Source organism: Jaculus jaculus, chromosome 13, assembly GCF_020740685.1.
Source record: "Jaculus jaculus isolate mJacJac1 chromosome 13, mJacJac1.mat.Y.cur, whole genome shotgun sequence".
NCBI lineage: Eukaryota > Metazoa > Chordata > Mammalia > Rodentia > Dipodidae > Jaculus > Jaculus jaculus.
The window spans coordinates 35,431,629-35,453,906 of NC_059114.1; the positions used below are offsets into that span (position 1 = coordinate 35,431,629).

The following is a 22,278-nucleotide window of genomic DNA, read 5'->3' on the forward strand; positions in this document are numbered from 1 at the left end:
ACCAATTTCAAATCCAAATAAGGATACTTCACTACATTTTCAGTAACAGGCTTGCTTACATCAGAAACAATATAAAGGGGAAATAATCAGACATTTCTGAGTTAACAGAGCCTTTAGGACTTTGGGTATCATGTTTAGGAAATAAATGACAAATCTCTATTCAGACTTCAGCCTGCCAAATATATTTCCTATAGTAATTTCACAGAATAAAATAGGATGTCTTACTCTGCAGCAAAAACTCATCTACATATCCCAGATGGAGGGTTTCAAACTGAGGAAACTCCAACTCTGCCATCTTAAGAGCAGAAAAGACACCATCTTTGGTTAGAGAAGGTTGAATGCGAACTTCATGTAACCTACAAAGAAAACAGCAAAGGAAAATCAATAGACTCAGATTCTTCCTGATGTTCGGAATTTTACTGGGGGCATAAGTATTAATATAATTCCCCCCATCACACACATACACTTACTTTGCTTTACAAGAGTGTTTGCAAAGTATAGGGTCATAATAGACAATACAATGAATTTATATAATTAATAACAATGAATTATAGATTAAGAATCCTACAGCATTCCTAAGAGCTTTCTTAAATCAGACTGAGGTGAGAATCTATACTGGTGCTAGTATCTCTAAACCTCTCATATTAAGTAGCTGCTGCCTCATTTTTTTTTTTAATTTGGGGGGGGGGAGGGAGGGAGGGAGAGAGACACACACACATGAAGAGGCAAATGGAGAGACACAGAGAATGGGTACACCAGGGCCTCTAGCCACTGCAAATGAACTCCAGACTCATGCGCCACCTTGTGTATCTGGTTTACATGGGTACTGAGGAATCAAACCTGGGTCTTTAGGCTTCACAGGCAAGCACCTTAACCATCTCTCCAGCCCCTGATGCCTCGTATCAGTAAGAAAATACACTTCTGTAGGTAGCAAAAGTAACAGTGTCTACTTAAGATTAGAAGCACTTTAATTTTTATATTTTTAATTCTTTACTGATGACCATTCAGACTGAGACAATGGTTTCTGGAAGATCTTCTGATACGACTGTCACTAACTTCTGTTGGAGCTAGAATGAGTCATTTCTAGATAACAAAACCTGCTTTACTGTGATAGGAGACTAAGCCTTTCTGGGGCTTCCTAGACTGGAGGACAGCTCAAATGGCCAACATCTAAAATTGAGACAACTATTAATTGATATCATCTCTGTCATTTAAATTGTCCCTTTGTATTTTAAATCCAAGTAAGGCATGATCAAATTTCATATGTGAACATTACATTTCCCCCAAACTTTTATAAAATGGGCAGAGAGGGACATGAACATATGCTAGGACAAAGACACAAAGTAAAGAGGCAGCATACCTACGGGCAGCAGTGATGATGAGGTAACCAAGATCCACTTCAAGAGCATTTTTACAAGCTCCTAGAACAATGGTGTGCAAATTCCTAAAACCACCTAGTTAAAAGAGAGGAACAAAATCAAACATTTCTGAACTTTTGGTAAAACACTTATGTATACCTAAGAAAATTACTTATTTAAAGTAAATCTGTTTTATTTTTGCATTCAAATTAGTATCTCAAGATGAATTATAACTTAGTTATTACATGAAAACAGGTAACATTCTGAAAATGCTTTGGTAGCATCTGAAAACGAAACTATTTATAATGAGAGTAAGCAAGGATTTCCAGAAGCTACAAATGCATGACGGAAACATAAAGAGGGGTTCCAAATGTTAAGCCTCCAGTGTTACAGAACAAACTTCACCCACTTCAACTTCTTTTCTTGGTTTGAAACTTACATCTACAAGCAAAAAGGAGTCAGGGAGCAGACAGAAATCATTAATAAAAAGTCCAGTGCATTTTAATAAAGGACTGATTATTCAGGTTAAATTTCTACAAACAAATCCACAAAGGATGTACACTTTTGTGCCTGGCTTCTTTGACTAAAGACTTTTTGTATGAGATTCATCCATATTCTTGTGGATGGTTATAAGTTTATTCATTTGTATTGGGACAAGTATTTTACTGTGTGAACATGCTACACTTTAATTAGCCATCCTTTTGGCAATCAGCCTCTAGGTTTATCATAAGCAATCTTTGAGTAACTTTGAGTATATTTTCTGGTGAACGCACATAAGCATTTCTTTTCAGCTTAAAGCCAGGAATGCTACAATTATTGCTTTGTGTATGGCCAATTTATTAGACAGTATGAAAGAGTATTTCAACGTGCTCATTACAGTATACACTCTTATCAGCATTGCACGAAAAGTCCTGCTAATCCAAATTCTAACCAACACTACTGCCTTTCTCAATATATTTGCACACATGTATGCTATGTGCCAAACTAAGGATTTAAGTGCATAGTTCTCTAAAATCTAGTGAAGTTTAATAATTTTTCCTATGTTTATTGGTCATAAGGATTAAATTTTTAAAAATTTATTTATTTATTTATTTATTTATTATAAGCAGAGACACAAAGAAGAGAGACAGACCGAATGAACACACCAGGGCCATCACTACAAACGATCTCCAGATACATATGTCACCTTGTGCATCTGGCTTTATGTGGATACTTGGGTCATTAGGCTTTGCAGGTAAAATGTCTTAGCCACTGAACCATCTCTCCAGCCCAGGATTAAAAATTTTATGAAGGGCTTTCTATTTCTCTTGTCCCATATCCCATTTTTCCTATTGGTTTGCCTATCTTTTTTTTCTTTTATTAATTTCAGGAATTCCTTACACAGTCTTAATACAGGCTCATGCTAGAAATATATGCCAAAAACAACACTGCTCACTCCACTGCTCAGCTTTTTAGTCTTACTCAAGATTTTTATAAGCAAAGGTTGTAAGTGAAATATGTTCTAGTTTGTCAATTACTGGCATTTTTATTTACAGTATGTTCATTGTAGTATAGTGCTTAAGAATCTTTCCTTCCTCAGGTAAGTATGACATTCTAAATATTAAAGTTTTTTTCACATTTATATCTATATCCACCTAGAATTCAATTTTTGTGTGAGGAATGCTGACGCCTTGAGTAAAACACAAGACAGGATCATGATTAAACAATGACTACAGAAGAAAAGTCCACTTTTCTTTTAGGACTTTAAAAAAAACTCTGAGCTTATCACCTCTCTTCTCAAGCCTTCTTTCTAGTGAACGGGCACTATGATCTTTTCCTTTTGAATTTCTCCTGGTAAATGTAATCAGAATATAAATAATGGCACTGGTCTACAAGAGGAAGCCTGTTCCTTTTCCTTGAGTTAATGTAATTCAATGAACTTAGTAATAGACTGATTAAGTGACAAACTGCCTACAAATGTACTGCTTGCTCTTTGTATTTTTGCAGTATTAACAACTACCTCTGCCAGTACGTACTACTTGAAGATTTCCCATTTTGCTTCATTATAATTTTTCATTTTAATTATTTCTCATTTGTTTTATTTACAAGCTGTACTAAAAAGACTTTTATTTTTTAAGTACTAATTATCTAGCTCCATCAGTTTTTTCTTTGTAGTAAAATGACCAACATAAAGCACATAATGTTACTTATCATTATTTAATAGCCATCATCAGATAGATGGATCTAATATCCAAGTAAAGGAGCAAAAGGATTCTATAAATATAAAGCAAATACTAGATATCAGCAATACTAATGCCTGAGTTCTTTTGGAGGCCTAGGACTTTTATGCAATAAAGTACATCCCCCCGCCTCCTGCAAAGGGCAACAGAAATAAGTCTCTGTTAACATTTTTAAGGAAGACTCTAAATATAACAGGAGCCATTATTTAACTACTAATAAGTAGCAACAAATGAGAAAAGGTGCCATGCCACTCTTTCCTGTGAGAAGGCTTAGCAAGCATAAAAAATAAATAAGTGCTAGCCAGTGTTCATGGATACTTACCTTACTTCATCAAATACACCAGAAAGAAATCAAATGTACAGCTTTTCTTTAGAAAAAAAAAAAAAACCTCTTAGGAGTAACTAAGCAAATCTTAATAATTTTTTTTTAACTTAGTTTTTTAAAATATTTTTTTAACTAAAGAAAATGACCTGATCTCCAACTGTCTTCAACCACATGTTGAATAAGACCACCGAGGAAAGGAACTCGAACCATTTCTAAGTGCTCCAAGTTTCGAGCAGAGGCTAAGCCTGTTACTAAGGGGACGTATTTCAAAGAATTCGTGGGTCCTGGAAAACAACAAACAAAAAAACTTCAATAAAGCAGTGTAAGCTGCTTTAAAGATGATTTTTTTTTTTTCAAAACAGAAACTAAATGAGTAACTATAAGCTTTATGTCTCAAGATAATAGTCAAACTGTAACTGGCTCTGTGACCTATACATCATTTTATAAATAAAATGTTAACTTATTAAACATAAACCTAATCAGCATAAGGATTTTTCAAAAAGAATGCTGAGATATGTAATATTTGGTGCAAAACACTCAAGTCTCAATAATTCTAATCTCAAACAATTAAGGGAGAATACTCAAGAAAAAAGTCAACCTTTTACTCAAGTAAATTTCCCCATCATTTAACCATCTCTTTTTGTGAGGTATAGTATATTAGACAATAGGGACAATAACAAGACATGGTCCTGTTTATCAAAAGAAGTTCAACTGAGAGAGAACACAAGTAATTCCAGAGATAAGAAGGCAGAATACATCAAATGCCATAAGATCTGTTGTACTCCATTATTAAGAAAAAAGAGTGAAATGAAGGTAAGGTAGAAAAAGCAGATTCTAATGGATATACAATGAAGAAGAACGTATCTGTGTGTAAGAAACTAAAGTGTTAAAGAAGACACTGAGGTGAAAGCCATACACTGTGTAGTAAACTGTGAACAGGCAGATGTGATCAAAAAAAGATGACTATATACTAGAAAAGATACAAAATTAACATATGAAGAGGGCCTCTGGTTATTATGAACTGGGAAGCTAAAGGGAAGTGAAAGGCTTTGTTAGGAGAACAACATCAAATAAGGTTTAAGCATTTCTACTGCGTAGGAGACCAGAGACAAAGTAAACTCAAATCAAGTATACAAAAAATTTATATGAAATACAATTTGATTTCACACTTTTACTGAATTTGAACACAAATCATGTTTCCATTGTCTACAAAACAGAAAATGTTTCTATTCACAGGATGAATGAGTTACAGACTATAAATAGTAACACCATAATGTAATTTTCACTAAAATGCAGATGCAGAGTATACTTTAGGGCATTTTAAGAATAGCATACATTCAGTTCCACCATAACCATTACCTGCACAGTTCCTCATGACAAAAGTTCTTAAGCTGATGCAAAGAAAGTCTTTAAATGGTTGTGGTTTAGTGAGTCTTACCCACTTCATATATAGGTGCCTTAGCATTGGGATACATGGAATTTCAGGAACATTCACTCCTAAAACACATATAGGAAAAAAAACAAACAAACAAGAAAATGACAGTTTATCCTCCTAGGAGATTCTTATCAGAAGCAATTATGTAATTAAAATCCATCAAGTTTGTTACTTAAAATGGGCTGACAAAGAACATTTTATACAAATTACATAAACAGGTTAACACTTTAGAAGAAGATAGGATTTAGCATGAATTCCAAGCCAGGCATGGTATTACACACCTTTAATCCCAGCACTCAGGATGCAGAGATAGGAGGATCAATATGAGTTTGAGGACAGTTTGGGACTACAGAGTGAGTTCCAGGTTGGCCTAGGCTAGACTGAAACCTTACCTCAGAAAAACCAAAAATATAAAAATTAAAAAAAAAAAAAAAAAAAAAAGGCTAGATGTAGTGGTGCATTCCTTTAATCCCAGAAGTTGGGAGGGAGAGGTAGGAGGGCTGCCTTGAATTCGAGACCATCCTGAGACTACAGAGAGACCAGTGAGACTCTACCTTGAAAACACAAAACTCAAATTCCTATACGCAAGGCACTGTTCTCCAAGCCCTAACAACTCTTCTAAGATGTATCTGTCCAGAAGATGACAAGTGGAACTAGGTTTCTGAAAGTAAAACTCTGCAAATGGACACGAAATACACAAATTCACTGTATGACTATCATTGACCATGGCCCTACCAGTAAGGAAACTAAATTCCTCATCACAAAGTCAGGCTAGCTGGGTTTCAATAATGTGGTACATAGTAGACAGGATAAAGCTTAAAATGCCATCCCTACACTTGTATGTATGCTAATAATTTGTAAATATGTAGAAGAAGCCAGCTAACATGGCTCTAAGAAAGAAATCTAACAGCTTTTTAATTTTGATCTTATTTTTTCTTGCATTTGTATGTGTGAGTGTGTGTATATGTATATGTGTGTGGGCTCATGTTTGTGTCGGGGGGGGGGTGGAGAAGTGCATGCATGTGTGAGTCCCTGTAGAGGCCAGAGGTTGATTCAATTGCTCTCCATCACATTTTATAGAGAAAGGGTGTCTCACTGAACTTAAGAGTACACTGATTCGACTAGCTAACTAGTGAGCCCCATGGATTCCCTCTCTCTGCCTCCTTGGCACTGGGATTATAAGTACGTGCCACTGTGCCTAGCATTTTTATGTGGGTTCTGAGGATTCAACATAAAGCACCATGCTTATGTGGTAAGCACTTTACTCAGCCATTTTCCCCAGTCTTTAGCTACACATTTTAATAATTTAAATTAACAAGCTTATTTCATGCCTCTGATCAACGAGTGACTCAACACTAGAATCATATTCAGAGGATCATATCTGGAAAAGATAGGGGTGTAGAATAGGGACAGATTTCAGTAATGTGGAAAGATTAAAAAAAAACAGTAACTTATAAATTCTAAATGAAAGGAAACTTGAGGAACTTGCTAGATTAACCAAGTTGTTAAGCTCTAGAGTTAGCAAGAAACTGTCACAAAAAGTAATATGGAGAGGAATTAAGGAAGACAACCTCTGGCCTCCACAAACTCAAGTGCACCTGCCCATACATGCACAACACACACACAGTTGAAAAAAAAGGGGGGGGCAGAGTGCTTGTAAAGCAGCATTTCCCCCACAGAATACACAGAATTATAAGTGACCCAGGAAAGAAGTACTTACCAACTAAATGCAAAGTCTGAATTTTAGCTCCTATAGGAATTTTTAGCTTATTTTCAGGAGGAATTGGAAATGCTCCATTCCGGTTACGAAATTTCCCCAATATATGAACATGTGGCATGTATGTCCAGATAGATTCTACCAACTCCAAATGAGATGTTTCTACACCCTAGAAAACAACAGCAGAGCAAGCATAAAAGAAGGCTTTTAATTTAGCATCCAAGAGCTTCTCTTTCTGTACCACAATAGTTAAGCAGGCAATAGAGGGAACACAAGACAAAACTTAAGCATGAAATATACATGTGAACAAGTGCTATCATTCTTTTGATCCATCATTTCATCAATCAGTTGAGGTCACAATGTCAGCCAGGTGCACTTACCACTAAGTTTGGACATGCTTGCAAAGCCTCTAGGACCCCTGGAATGCTAAAAGCCTCATGGCCCCTTACTCTTCGCCTTTCAAGGTATCGAGGGTGAAGACCATATAGCTGCTCAACATCTGGCATCTTCTTTAAAAGTGTTAGAAAACTGGAGTCTGTGAAGCCTGAAAGTGCAGAAGCATTTATTGAGCTTCATAAACATTTATTAGTGTGGTGGTTTGATTCCGGTGTGCCCCATAACCTGCATGCTAGGTTCCCAGCTGGTGGAGATTTGGGAATTAATGCCTCCTGGAGGAGTGCTATTGCTGGGGGCAGGCTTATGGGTATTATAGCCAGTGTCCCCTTGCCAATGTCTGGCACACTCTCCTGTTGCTATTGTCCACCTAATGTTGGCCAGGGGGTTATGTCCACCCTCTGCTCATGCCAGCATTTTCCCTGCCATCGTGGAGCTTCACCCTCATGCCTGTAAGCCAAAATAAACTTCTTTTTTTCCCCACAAGCTGCTTTTGGTTGGGTGATTTCTACTAGCAATGCAAACCTGACTGCAACTATAATGTTGGTACCGAGGAGTGGGGTTGCTGCTGGACACCTGATTGTATGGCTTTGGCATTTTGGAGCTAATTTTCAAGAGGAATGTGGAAGGATTTGAAACCTTGGCCTAAGAGATACCTTGCAGTGCTGTAAGTACAGCTTGATGGACTATTCTGGTCACAATTCAAAGACCTGAATGCAGTAAGAACTATGGACTGTGAAGTTTGGCTTATGAAGGCTAGAAAGAGCACTGCCTGGATTGGTCTACAGTCTGTGTGACAGGCTTGCTTTCATAGCTGTGTCTTGATAAGTTGTGCAGGGCTGCACTGTGTAGGAATGGACTGTTGCGAGAAGTGGGATATGGCACAAAAAAAAAACCCAAAAATCTTTGGGTGAACTGCTGCCCATTTAGATGCAATTCAGAGGTTACAACCATTGAGATTGGGCCAGCCAACCTGCATAGGGCAACATGAAGAATGTAGACTCTTTTGAAGGGGACTGAATGCTCAAGTAGTGTCCTGTTCTTCAAAGTCTGCTTTATTCCCCCCTGGATTAACAAACTGACACCCTACCTGGTATTGTGGAGTATAAGAAATGCAGGAAAGAAAGGGTCATTGAGTTTCCAACACGGTCTTATGTTTTGGAAATGACCATGGGCAGTGTGAGGCAGGTTTGCTGGGTCACTGCATGGAGACCCCCATTGAGGCCATGAGGATGAACCATGGATTGCAGTAGAGACCCAGTGGAGCTGCTGGGACCATGAGATGGCTGCTAAGGAAAGCTGCCAGCTCTGATGAAGTTTTCCAGGATTATGAGAAGCCTAGCTGGAAAGGCGGAATTGGAACTCCAAAAACTTATTGCTGGTTTGAATTATTGGTCTTGGAGATTTGTCACTGACTAGAGTTGTTGGACTTGAAGCTACAGAGTTTGATGTTTGTCCTGGCTGTTTTAAATCTTGTATTGGCTGGATGTTTCTTTGCTATGCCCGATGCCATCTTTTGCAATGTGAATGTTTATTCTGTGCCATTATGGTTTTTTTTCAGGACTTTTTGGTATTATGGCTCAATTAAAAGATCTTGGACTGTGGGGATGTATGAACATCATTGAAATTAATAAAAACTATGGGGACTTTTAAAGTTGGATGAATGCACTGCATTTTATATCATGTATGGTTATCAGTTTATAGGAGCCAGGAGTGGAATGTGGTGGTTTGATTCAGGTGACCCTCATAAACTTAGGTGTTCCAAATGCTAGGTTCCCAGCTGATGGAGATTTGGGAATTAACACCTCCTGAAGGAGTGCTATTGCTGGGTTTGGGCTTATGGGTATTATAGCCAGTGTCCACTTGCCAGTGTTTGGCACACTCTCCTGTTCCTGTTGTCCACCAGGGGGTTATGTCCACCCTCTGCTCATGCTATCATTATCCCTACCATTGTGGAGCTTCCCCCTTGAGCCTGTAAACCAAAATAAGCCTCTTTTTCCCACAAGCTCCTTTTGGTTGGGTGATTTCTACCAGCAATATGAACCTGACAGCAACAAATAGGCACTTGTAATTTTTTTGGGGGTGGGGGGAGACTTCTAATTTTTACCAAAAATTCAAAGAAAATTTCCTTAAAAAGTTTCATAAAGCTAATAGTACACTGAATAAATAGTTATAACAGATAATGTATTGGTTAATTAATAGCACAGAAAAAGTGTCATACTCTATTTGTTCTGAGTTAATACTTTATAGACAAGGCATTTCATTTCTTACTGTCTTTTCTGTTCTGGCTACCTGTAAGGCATTTACATTTTTAGCTAACAATTCCTAACTAACTCAAATGATGTGGATCCATTTGACTGGGGTGTGGTAAGGGACTATTCACAGGATTACCACTACCTTCCTCCACCCCAAAGCTGCTGTTCTAGAAAATCTTCAGGGCTCTGAAGAACACTAAATATAAAACAAGGTATGACCCTCACCTTCAGCAAGTTTCAATCTCATCCCTATCTCAAACTAAGTTCTTGTTCTATACATTTCCTAATCATTGTTCTATTCTATATCACTCCCTGCCAGTTGAAACAGCTCATTGTTTCAAAAAAGATAAAAGAGTTGTCTAAGCAAACAAGAATGATCCAAGTTGAGAGGATGCTGAGCCAGTAGGAAGGTATCCAGGAAGCCAGTTGTGCTCTGCAATAGGAACCAACAAGATGGGGACAGAGATAGGCAAGACCTATCAGTTAAATAAACAGGAAGAAAAGTCACAGACATGACATTTTATTTTACTGGGACCTCAGGACAGCTCTAAAAGCCAACTGTCTATTCATAAGACCAAAATATTAACTGTCTAGAATAAAATGGGGCTGGAGAGATGGCTCCGCCACTACATGCCCTTTCTTTGCAAGAATGAGGGCCTCTGAGACCACCAGAGTTTGAAGCTCCAGATCCCACACAAGCAGCTGGGCATGGCCATGCACACCTGTAACCTTAGTCCTACAGGGGAGCAGAGACCTGAGAAACATCAGTGCCCCTTAAGGGGCACTCAGGGGCAGGACACCCAATATTCTGCTATCATGGTAGGCAATCCCCTTTCACTTTAGGAGGAATATGGGACACCACCACAACACACCAAATGCACGGACGTACTCACACAAATAAAATGAAGTCCCAAATGACTGAGTCCTAAATTTTTTAAAGGTTGTTCTATTTGTACACAGCCAATCCAAATTTGCTAACTTTAGAATCACAAAAGGAAAGAATAAGAACAAGATATATTATGTTAGCACATGGGAGGTAGAGGCATGAGAATCAGAAGCTCAGTCCCAGCCTTGGTTACATAGCAAGTTCAAAGCCAGCCTGTACTACATGAGACCTTGTCTCAAAAATCACCATCTAAAGCAACAACAAAACAGTGAAAAGTAAGAAGGATCTAAGAGATCTTTCTCTATAGTTATGACACTTCCTTTTTTCTCTTGTAATGTTTACCAACAGAATCATTGACTGTGTAAGCCATTTTGCTATCATTTATTCCAAAATAATGGAAAAGTTTATCACCCCATTTACAAATAAAAAAAAAAATCAATGTTAAGAGAAGACACCAGCAGTGCTGGGATTCAAAACAAAATATGCTCTCCAATGTCTACCCCCTGTTTTGTTCACATAGGCTTGCTATCGTAAGAGGGAAAGTTCTACATAATTGAGATGGTATGAGACTCCAAAGAGATCTAATATAGCAACTATAAAGTACTGATATAGAGTCAGGGTTAAAACTCCAGAGACTAAGTAAAGGTGACATTGGTGAATGATTATGATCTTATTATATTATGATTTTATCCTAGGTTAAAGACAGTTTGCTTCCATTCTCTTTTATATTCACTGAAGAGATGAAAACTCAGGACACACAGATATTTGTCACAGCCTGTAAGTCTACCATGTGTATAGATTTTGCCCTAATTTGCTAGGTGGTAATGGTGTTAATGCTAAGATTGGACTATAAGAGAGCTCTGTTATCCTCCAGGATCCTGTCAGCTTAATCTCTACTAAAACAAACCTATAAAAGAATAAGATAGTCCCTTTCACATTGCCCCAATTTTTTTTCTCACCTACTATAAAATATTGCTCTCTGAAATTAGGTAAACATGTAACTCCAGATCAACCTAGGCTACAAGACCCTACCTCAAAAAAATAAAAATAAAAATAAAAGACCTGTTCGAAAGAAGGGATTCAGTGGAGGGGAAACTTAAGAGGGAGAAAAAGCAGGGTGCCGGATTGAGATTATGATTATAGCATACTGTCTGTATGTACAAACGTAAACGAAAAGTTTAAAAAAGAATACAATTACTCTGCAAAAAAATAACCAAAATAAAAACATTCCGAACTGACAAACAGTACATCACACTAATTAATGGACTAGTATTAACTAAATAAGACCCTTTTTACTAATTATTTAGATAGGGTAGAAAACCATGGCTGTCTTTATGACATTTTCCTACATGTACATCATGGTGCTTTGCTCATATTCACTCCCCCATAACCCTTGTCACCTCTTCCACACTGGACTACCTCACTTTCTCTCCACCAAACAGTCCCCCTGTGTTTTCTTGTCATATGTAGGATGTCTTTAATTAACACAAGAAATCCCATCCTATGGACCCACTATCATCACTCTCCAGGAGGACTCAATTGCAACTTGTAAGCTATGTCTACTTACCACTTGGCATATATTCCCACCATCGCCCAGCACAGAGATCCACAACCCTCACGACTCTGAGATACAGGGTCACAGCTTCCTTCAGCTTCCGGGAAAGACATTCCATGCACATGATATCCTGCAGGGGGAGGTACCTTTGTAAGAGAAAGAAACACATTTATCAAATACACAAATGCTTTGTTTCCTATCTGCCCCCCCCACTTCACCATTCTATCTCAAATGAAATGTGATCTTAAGAATATTTACTTTTAAGTGAGATGTATAAAAACAGGTTAAGTCAGCAAATACTCATGTATCCAAATAAAGCATCGGGCTCTCTCCATATGAGAGTTTATTAAAACTGACGTTTCTTGTTTATCTTCAAAAATAATTGTTTGCAGTGCCCAGAGGCCCTGGCGTGCCCATTTTGTCTCTCTATCTGCCTCTTTCTCTCTCTCTCTGCCCGTCGCTTTCAAATAAATGAAAATAGACAAAAAAATTTAAAAAATAATTTTTGTGCAAAAGAGAGGGACATAGAAAAGAAATGAGAATGTCAGGGCCTACAGCCACTGCAAACTCCAGATGTATGTACGACTTTGCACATCTGGTTTTATGTGAGTACTAGCAAATTGAACCTGGGCTGTCAGGCTTTGCAAGCCAGCAACTTATACTGCTGAGCATCTGTCTAGCCCATCCTCCTTATCCTGTGTGTACATGATGCATGTGTGTTCGGAGTTGTGAATGCAGCAAGGCATGTGTGTACCACACAGTGCATATGAAGTCAGGACAACCTTGGGCATCTATCTACCTTGCCTTCTACCTGACTTGAGGCAGCATCTCTTGTTTACTGCTGTGTATGTCAGGTTAGCTGGTATACACGCTTCTGGGAATTCTCCAGTCTTTCCTCCATTTTGGCATAGGAATTTTCTATTGCTTTAAGTGGGTTCTGGGGATATGAACTCAGGTTTTCATGTTTGCAAAGTAAGTGCTTTTTATCCACTGAGCCATTTCCCTGGCCCTCTTCTTTTAAGTTTTCATGGAAAAAGAAAATTTGAAAACATTCAAAATGCAAAAACAAAGAAAGGAAGAAAATAATGCTCAGTGTGTTTCAATGTATGATGATCAAGGTGAGATAAGATAGAACCAATGACTTGAATATGGCTAATGTTATCTGATATCTTATACATAGAACATCCATTTTCTGTAGTTCCCCCCTCAACCACTGAGTCTGAAATGGCTCTAATTTATCCATAAACAAACCATATATACATATAAATTTTACAATATGTGATTTATTTTACCTTTAAGGAAACACACACGTGCGCGCGCGCGCGCACACACACTGGTAAGCCTTTCTTAAGATTTCCACTTTTGATTTTTTATTTTTTGAGGAAGGGTCTCATTCTTGTCCAGGCTGACCAGGAATTAACTATGTAGTCTCAGGATGGCCTCGAACTCTCGGCGATCCTCCTACCTCTGCCTCCCAAGTGCTGGGATTAAAGGCGTGCACCACCACGCCTGGCTCCACTTCTTCTTATAATCTTACTTATGATTGTTCTGAAACTTTCCGTTATTTCTCCTTCTGTCCTGTGTTTAATATAACCAGTATCTATTTCTTTATTTGAGACAGACAGAGATACAATGAAAGAGAATGGGTACATCAGGGCCTCCATCCACTGCAAACAGACTCCACACACATGTGCCACCTAGTGCATCTGTCTTACATGGGTACTGGGGAACTGAGCCTCGGTCTTTAGGCTTCACAAGTAAGTGCCTTAACCACTAAACCATCTCTCCAGCCCAGCCAGTATCTACTTAAAAAGACCAGAAAACTTCATCTCTTTATTAACATCCTTATACACACACACTCCCTCCCACCACCTGGATTAATTTTGTCTTTTTTTTTTTAAATTTTAAGGCACATGTAATACACACACACACGTGTGTGTGTGTGTGTGTATTCTCATAAATATCATGAAACTATTTGAACAGTATGCATCTTGTCACAACCTCATTACAAGGTAATTAGCTGCTTCCTCTTTTTGCCACATAGCCTCATCTGGTCTTTTTCTTTCCCTTTCTGCCATCCTATGTTCCCTTGCCCTCTGGCTAACAGCTACTGGGGGCAAGGGGAGACACCTGACACACTGAAAATTAAGCTAATTCTAAAAGTTCATGCAAGCTGACTATTCCTCTACTCCATTTTTTTCTGGCCTTGACACTTCAAAATAATGTAAATTGAATCAAATTTACACCAAAAAGGGCTGGAGGGATGGCTTGGTCTACATGCCTGTAAAACCTAAGGACCCAGGTCCCACGTAAGTCAGATGCTCAAGGGGACTCATACATCTAGAGTTTGTTTGCAATGACTAGAAGTCCTGATATACCCATTCTCTCTCCTCTTTCTGTCTCAAACAAATAAAAAGTTAAATATATAGCAAAAAAAAGCATTATTTCTAGCTATTATTCAGATATAAGTAATTTTCAGAAACTCATTTTATAAGCAATGATTTTTTTAATTGCTGTTTTTTCTAAATCAAGTTTTATTACTCTTGTTTTTTTTTTTCTAAGTGACTGCTATCTAAAACAATTGTGTGGGTTTGTTTTATAACCCCTTTAAATAAAAACATCAACATTTTTTTTAATTAAAATTATATGAGATTACTATTTCTCCAAGAAGAAACACATTTTGTGTTTGTTTTGTTTTTCAAGGTAGGGTCTCACTCTAGCTCAGGCTGACCTGAAATTCACTCTGTAGTCTCAGGGTGGCCTTGAACTCACAGTGATCCTCTTACCTCTGCCTTCCAAGTGCTGGGATTAAAGGCATGCACCACCACACCTGGCAGAAACACATTTTTTATCCTTATCAATATACAGTTAAAGGACCAGAGTTCAAGAGGCACATAGATATATTTTATGTTTTAGAAATGCCAGTTTTTTTCCAAAGCCAACATTTTTCCAATTTTAAGAACATGTGTTAAATAGTTACTGCACCACCACTACTACTACTACAGTTCTCAGACAAAAAGTTTGGAAGCCTAAAAATAGAATAAAGCATAAGTTATTTATTTTTAGAATAAACATCTCATACCAAGTTCATGAACTCATCAGCTCTCAGGTCTCACATTCTGCCAGTCTTCTACATGCTTTCCTTACTAGAAGCAGGCAAGATCCTTTTATTTGATTCTCCCAGTTAAGTTTAAAAATTCTGCTGACTACAAAATGTCATCTAATTTATTTTCATATAAAATATGGTCTAGGGCTGGAGAGATGGTTTAGAGGTTAAGGCACTTGCCTATGAAGCCTATGGATCCAGGTTCGATTACCCAGTACCCATGTAAGCCAGATATACATTGAGGTTCGTTTGCAATGGCTGGAGGCTCTGGCATACCCATTCTCTATCCGCTTCTCTCTCTCAAATTATAAATAAGTAAATGAATAAAATATAAATTAAAATAGGGCTGGAGAGATGGCTTAGTCATAAAGGCACTTGCCAGCAAAGCAAAAGGACCCAGGTTCAATTCCTCAGTATCCACGTACCAGATGCACAAGGTCATGCATTTGTCTGGAGTTCACCTGCAGTGGCTAGAGGCTCTGGCACACCCAGGGCCATTCTTTCTATCTCAAATAAACATATAAAATAAGAAGAAATAAAAAATAAAATATGATCTAGCTGAAGAGATGATTCAGTGGATAAAATATGGTCTAGTTTGTTCATAATATATCCAAGCACTTTAAATTATTATTTGAGATATATTTGTAGAGCTTCACAGACACAAGATGATCAATTAAAATATGTACACAATATATGATAATCAATATCCAACAGCTATCCCTACAACTTTATTTATGCTTTTTAATGGAATTTTAATAGCTTTATTACTATTTCTATATCTATTTAGAATGAAGTCTTAAAGTTTAAGATACAAGGTCATGCTTCTAGTTTCTCCTCCAAATGATATGTAGGTTATATCATCATCATTTTCTCAATGATGTGAGAACCAACTTTTTCATAGACTAAATCTCCACATGGATTTGAGTCTACATTTGCTGCCAGGGTTTCTTTGGTTCAACTGCCTTACAAGATTATCTTCTCCAGCTCTTAATGTAACTATTATATATTATAAAATATAGTTCAGGGTCTGAAGAGATGGATCAGTGGTTAAGGCTTTGCAAAGCCTAACCCCAGAACCCATGTAAACCCAGATACACAAAGGGGCACGCATCTGGAATTTGTCTGCAGCGGCTGGAAACCCTGGCATACCTATTCTCTCTATCTGCCCCTCTTCTTGCAAATAAATAAAATGCCATATACATAAATATACTTTTTGAACATTAGGTAGGTAGGTAGAGTATAGTTAACTTTTCTGAAACTGTTAGCATCTTCATAGATTTTTGTCCTACCACATGGACTTTACTATCATCTTGTTACAATGAGACGGTGGGGGTGGGAGGGGAAGCTAGTGCTTTTGCTTCTGTATGTAGCATGTGTGCATGTGGCTATGTGTGGGCACATGGGTATACAGGTATATGTGCATATGGAGGCCTAAGGTTAATGTGAGGTATCTTCCTCAATAGCTTTCCCCACTGTTTTTTGAGACAGGGGCTCTTATGGAACCCAGAGCTCACAGAGCTGGCTATACTAGCTACCCAGTAAAGCCCTCAGATATTCTCTATCTCTACTGCCCTAGTGCCTGGAGTACAGGCATGTACCATCGAGCCAGGCATTTTACTTGAGTTATAAGGATCCAAACTCTGGTCCCCATCTTGCATGACAAGTACTTTATCCACTAAGCCATCTCCAGCCTTAGGAAGAAAAAAAAAAAAAGTCTATTATTTTAATTGGGCTTTTTCTTACCAGACAAGACTAAATTCCCAAAAACTGTATTGTCACCAAATAAAGTGTAGAAGATAAATATACAAAATTATACTAGGAAAAAAAGTATGCATGATTTCTTAAAATAATGTCAACATTTAAAAAGTTCCTAATTAAGGGTTAGGCTCTGATTTCAATACCCAGTACTATACCAAAAAAAAGAAAGAGAGAGAGAGAAATGAATTTTAAAAGCTGCATAATAGAAAAAATTCATTAATTTGTAAAATTCAATACATTTCTAAGAATACTACAAATGGAAAATTTTCTAGGTAAGTAAACTAATATAATGCAAAATCCAGATAGTTTGAAATTTTCATTAGAACTGTAAGTGCAGAAAAGAGAAAAACTAGAAACAATCCCGTTATAAAGAAAAGGAACAACTTAAATATGTCATATGTACATTTAATGGAATAAAAGGTAAGGATTTAAATGGTTAGTATAAAAATTGTTGCAATATGAAGAATGGGAGCACATAATAATCACCCTTAGCATCACACACTTATCCCATACATGTGATGAGTGCTTTAAAGGTGTATTTCAATGAATGCTTATAAAATACCTTTGCATATATCACGAGTCCATAATTAGCAAATGGTAGACCAAGGATACTAACTTTGGTCTCTACTCCAGAGAAGTACCTAGTTTGTTTCTCTGAATAGTATTAATAAGAGTAATAACTAAAAGAAGACAGCAATGGAAACTGGAATGAAATATTTCAGCTTTGTTTTATTCAATTGTTGTAATGCAATTTAAGTTAAAAAAATAAAGTTTTACTTAAGAATAGCGTTCTTAGGTGTGGTGGTACATGCCTTTAATGTTTTTAATCTTTAAAAGGTGGAGGTAGGAGGATCAATGTGAGTTCAGGACAAGCTTGAAACTACAGTGAGTTCCAGGTCAGCCTGGACTACAGTGAAAGCCTGCCTTGAAGAAAAACAACAACAACAAAACTGTTTGTCTTACAGTAATCACAAAACAAGTTTGATGTGCAAACCAAATATACTATGAAGTCTTTTTGTCACAAAGCTTTGGCTTTACTAACATGCATACTGAGAAAAATGTTATTCATCATTGAGTATACTAAAAAATGCCAGAAATACTGTTTACTGGCATATGTACATGATGCTGTAAATAACAAAACTCAAGAAATCTACTAGTCAATAACAGTTCTAAAATGCCTGAAAATGCTAACATAGAGAAGGGCTGTCCAAAAAAACTGACAGAAGGAATTACTGATGTGGCTAGGTCCTGTGCAATCCTATATAGTAACCACTAGCTACGAATGGCTACTAAAACTTATAATTGAGGAACAGTATTTTCATTTCACTGAATTTAATTTCCAATACCCATGTAAGCTACTGGCTACTATACTAATTAATAGCACAGAATTAGTGTTTGTAACTTTCACATTTAAGGTGTGTGAAAATGAACCTAAAGCTCACCTGAAAATATGGCAAAGTACTTCATGTGAAAGTTGGTTCATATAGTCCTTTGTTTCATCTGATACTGCTTCCTCTGAGATTTCACTATTCGTGAGACATGTTTTAACACTTTTCTTTCGTGGCCCCATTGCTGTGTTGTTTTCAGTATCCAAGTGCAAATCTCCCCTTTGGTTAATATTCCAGGTACCTGAAAAACAAGCAGAACAGAGTAGACTAAAGAAACACATCAAACCCAAACCCAACATTATCACTATTACCATCAAAGTAAAACAATGCTTATTTGAAAATGCCAGGCAATGTTTTAATACTGATACTTAGAATCGTATATATGTAATATTCAAATTAGAAAAGCATTAATTTGTTCTATTCTAAATGCATAGAACATCTTTTTCTACAAAACAACTGAATATAAATATGCATTATTTAGAATGAACAAAAATCCAGGAAGAGCCAAGCATGGTGACATGTACCCTTAATCTAGCACTTGGAAGACTGAAGTGGGAGGATCACCATGAATTTGAGGCCATCCTAGAGCTACAAAATAAGTTCCAGTTCACAGTGGACTGAAGTGAGATCTGGTCTTGAAAACAAAGCAAAACAAAAATTTACCAGAACTGGGGAGATGGCTCAGCAGTTAAAGGTACTTGCTTGCCAAGCCTAATTCAAGTTCAATTTCCCAGTACCTACATAAAGCCAGGTGTACAAAATGGCACATATATCTGGAGTTCATTCAATAGGGCAAAAGGTCCTATTGAACTGCATCCATACTTATTCTCTCTCTCTTTCTCCTTATAAGAAAAATATATTTTCTAAAAATCTGGCAAGAATCCTATTTTCAAATTTGTATTGTTGCTTCCCAGTTATCAACCTCAGCTGCCTTTTCTATCTGTAGTGTCATTAGCAGTAAGAAGACACATTTCATATAAGTTAATACAGCAGAGGGCAGGAGAAGGAACTCTGGTGTTCTTCCAGGAGCTACCACAAATTACTTTCAACATTTGGAGTCAACTTTTAAAATTCTTTGTTCTTCCATCTACAAAGTGAGGGAATAAGACCTTGGTGAATCTTATAAAAACTACAGACCTTCTCAAAAACTGAAACACAATTTAATGTTCAATTTCAAAAGAAGAATAAACACCTCCCCCTGTCTTGAATATTAAAAAGTTAGCTCACTTGTATATATTGTGTATGAATATGCTTTTAAAATAAAGTCTCTTACTAGGGGAAAGGGGGGAAGGAAAAAGTAGGAAGAGTATTTGTTCTGTTTTGCATACTGGTACTTGGAAGTGACACATAACTGTCAAACTGTCTAGGAATAAGTATTTTAATGATGGTGGTCCAAATATAAAACTGTTCATATGCAGAAAAGTCTCTCCTGCATTAATAGCATTACAGATGGAGAAGGTTGTATGGATTGACAAGGGTAAGAAAGTTGAAAGTTCACTGGGGTACTGGTTGATTCAGACATTGCCTTCACGTACTTATTTCTGATTGTCTATTGTATGTTCAACACCACCAAAGAATCTTGGAAGCAAGGGAAGAGATCATCAATTAATCATGTAAATGAGCTGAGAATTACATGTTGCGATTAAGAGGTATAAAGAAATTAAACTTAAGACAGGTGTGAGGGTGAGGTAGAAGGATCATTGTGTTTGAGGCCAGCTTGGGACTACAGAATGAGCTCCAGGTTAGCCTGGGAGAGAGACACTACCTCAGGAGGAAAAAAGGTAAACGTAGTTTGAAAGTAGCATATGGCACAGACACAGGAGCCACAGGTTTTTCTACAGAAGGAACAACTGGACTATGATTACAGGAGGGTCTAGAATTCCAGTGGAGGGCCAGGCATGGTAGCTCAGGCCTTTAATCCCAGCACTAGGGAGGCAGGGTAGGATGGTAGGAGGATCGCCGTGAGTTCGAGGGTTACCCTGAGACTACACAGTGAATTCCACATCAGCCTGAGCTGACCTCAAAAGCAAAAACAATTCCAGTGGAAAGGGATACAAGGAAGGTTAACATTCTTGGAGGTACAAAGAGCTCGAGCTAAACTCTGGAGAGGAGCTAAGGAACTGAAACAAAGCCAAAATGTTGGGGTGCAATGGATGAAGTGAAAAGCAAGGCCGTTAGTAGGGGTGTTAATCCTCAACAGGCTGGAAGACAAGTACAGGGCAGTAAGACAAGTACAAGTGTATACACTAGGAAAGGTCAGAACCCCAGGGAGGGAGAAGGGTATCACATACTAACTTAGGTATACTTCCAAGGATCCTTTGCTTCAGCAGTAGATGGGAGCAAGTGATCCTCCTATTTTGCGTGCTTGGCTATGCATGTGTGTTCTGATTTCATCTTCTCTAATGGCAAGGTGACCTGCTGCTACTTTTTGCAGGTACTAGCATGCTTACAACTCCCTGAACCCCACACATAACCTGAACATACCCCTAAATTGATTGGTCCTGACCAGCTGTGGTCTAGGAAGGCAGAGAAATAAAATTTTATGTGGATTTGTGCCAACAGGTACCTGGCAGTAAGGCTATAATGCATTCTGCACACAACTAGAACAGTGAATTCGTAACTTCCACTTTGGCTTTCTTGGAGACTTACCATATTCTGGCTAATAGATCTCTTGAGAAATAGTTCATATAGTTCATATTTATAATTCTTCCCATCTTATGATAGCTCCTGAAAATGGTTTGCAGTTAATTTGAACTTGTAGTCATCAAATCCAATGGCTTCTTGCCAGTGCTCCCTCCATCAGACCTATCTGTCAGTAGACGTGCTTCTGACCACTTCTCCTTTGGTTCCAAGTGGTGGTCTCTTGATCCTCGACTCACCCCTATATCATCACTCTTTGGTGTCCTTTGTCAGTTCACCTGAAATCCCTGTTCACATTCTAGGTCTTCAATTACTACAAGTACAAAACTCCCTCTCTCTGAAACATACATACACTCTCTCTGAAACGTACATACGCTCTCTTTTCAGTTACTGCGGCTCTCAATAAACTTTAACCACCCTAAACACACTCAGGACCTCACTTCCTATGGTTACTCAATGTTCTGACATCAATTCCCACAGGCTTTCAGGACTCTATCAACCTTCATCTAAACTACTACAATGATTTCCTCAATGACACCCACCACTGTATCCTCATGACTACAGCAAAGCCCAGCTATCTTTAAAAACATTCCTCTGAATTCATATGTTTTTTTTTAAAGACAAGATATAGAATATGTCTAAAGTATGATTATTTTTGGCCACAAGACATATGTACCTGTTTGTATGACAAACTATTATCAGTGATTACCAACAGGGCTGAGAGGACAAGTGGTAAACTTTTCCTTTTACTTCAGGTTTTCCTCAATTGTTTGAGATTTTTTTAGGTCATGGTAAGGGGGTTTTCATGGTCTTTCTTTTAAAACTAAGAAAACACAGCAAAAAGAAAAAAAAAATACTGGCTTATAAGAAATTCTGTTCTGGTAGATAGAGATCTTTCTAATAGAGCCTTACCAGCCCTCTCCTGTCCAAGTAAGAAATGTTCAGGAGAAAGAAAATTGACAAATCTCACTGAAGGAATCTCTAATTTTTTCCTCACTGCAATGAATCTTGACAACAGACAAAAAGTTGCTTCCTAGCACAGAGGAAAGGGGCTTTGTTCTCCCCATCATTAAGCAACTCATGCAGAGTCCCAAGAGGGCACAGTGTCTTTCTTAACTGCATTTCTGTTTCAGTGGTAAGAGGGATAAAAGCAAGAGAAACCAGAAGAAAACTGCCATGACTAGCTTTCTTTAATTCCTTTCTTCCCACCTCTGTAACTGTACCACTGCACATTTGGCCTTCA

General features: G+C 37.7%; 1 protein-coding gene across 6 annotated transcripts in view; it reads right to left on the minus strand.

The window, feature by feature from the left end:
- Positions 1 to 22,278, minus strand: part of Fbxo38 (F-box protein 38) — a 67,996-nt gene that overhangs the window by 41,562 nt on the left and 4,156 nt on the right. For all 6 annotated transcript variants that reach the window (XM_004664746.2, XM_045132380.1, XM_045132383.1 and 3 more), the window contains exons 2-9: positions 18,450 to 18,636; positions 12,156 to 12,289; positions 7,435 to 7,598; positions 7,058 to 7,223; positions 5,262 to 5,399; positions 4,049 to 4,186; positions 1,361 to 1,454; positions 226 to 356 (exon numbers count right to left, since the gene is read on the minus strand). In XM_004664746.2, coding sequence (XP_004664803.2) covers positions 226 to 356; positions 1,361 to 1,454; positions 4,049 to 4,186; positions 5,262 to 5,399; positions 7,058 to 7,223; positions 7,435 to 7,598; positions 12,156 to 12,289; positions 18,450 to 18,636 — 1,152 coding nt within the window. The remainder of the gene's footprint in view (positions 1 to 225; positions 357 to 1,360; positions 1,455 to 4,048; positions 4,187 to 5,261; positions 5,400 to 7,057; positions 7,224 to 7,434; positions 7,599 to 12,155; positions 12,290 to 18,449; positions 18,637 to 22,278) is intronic.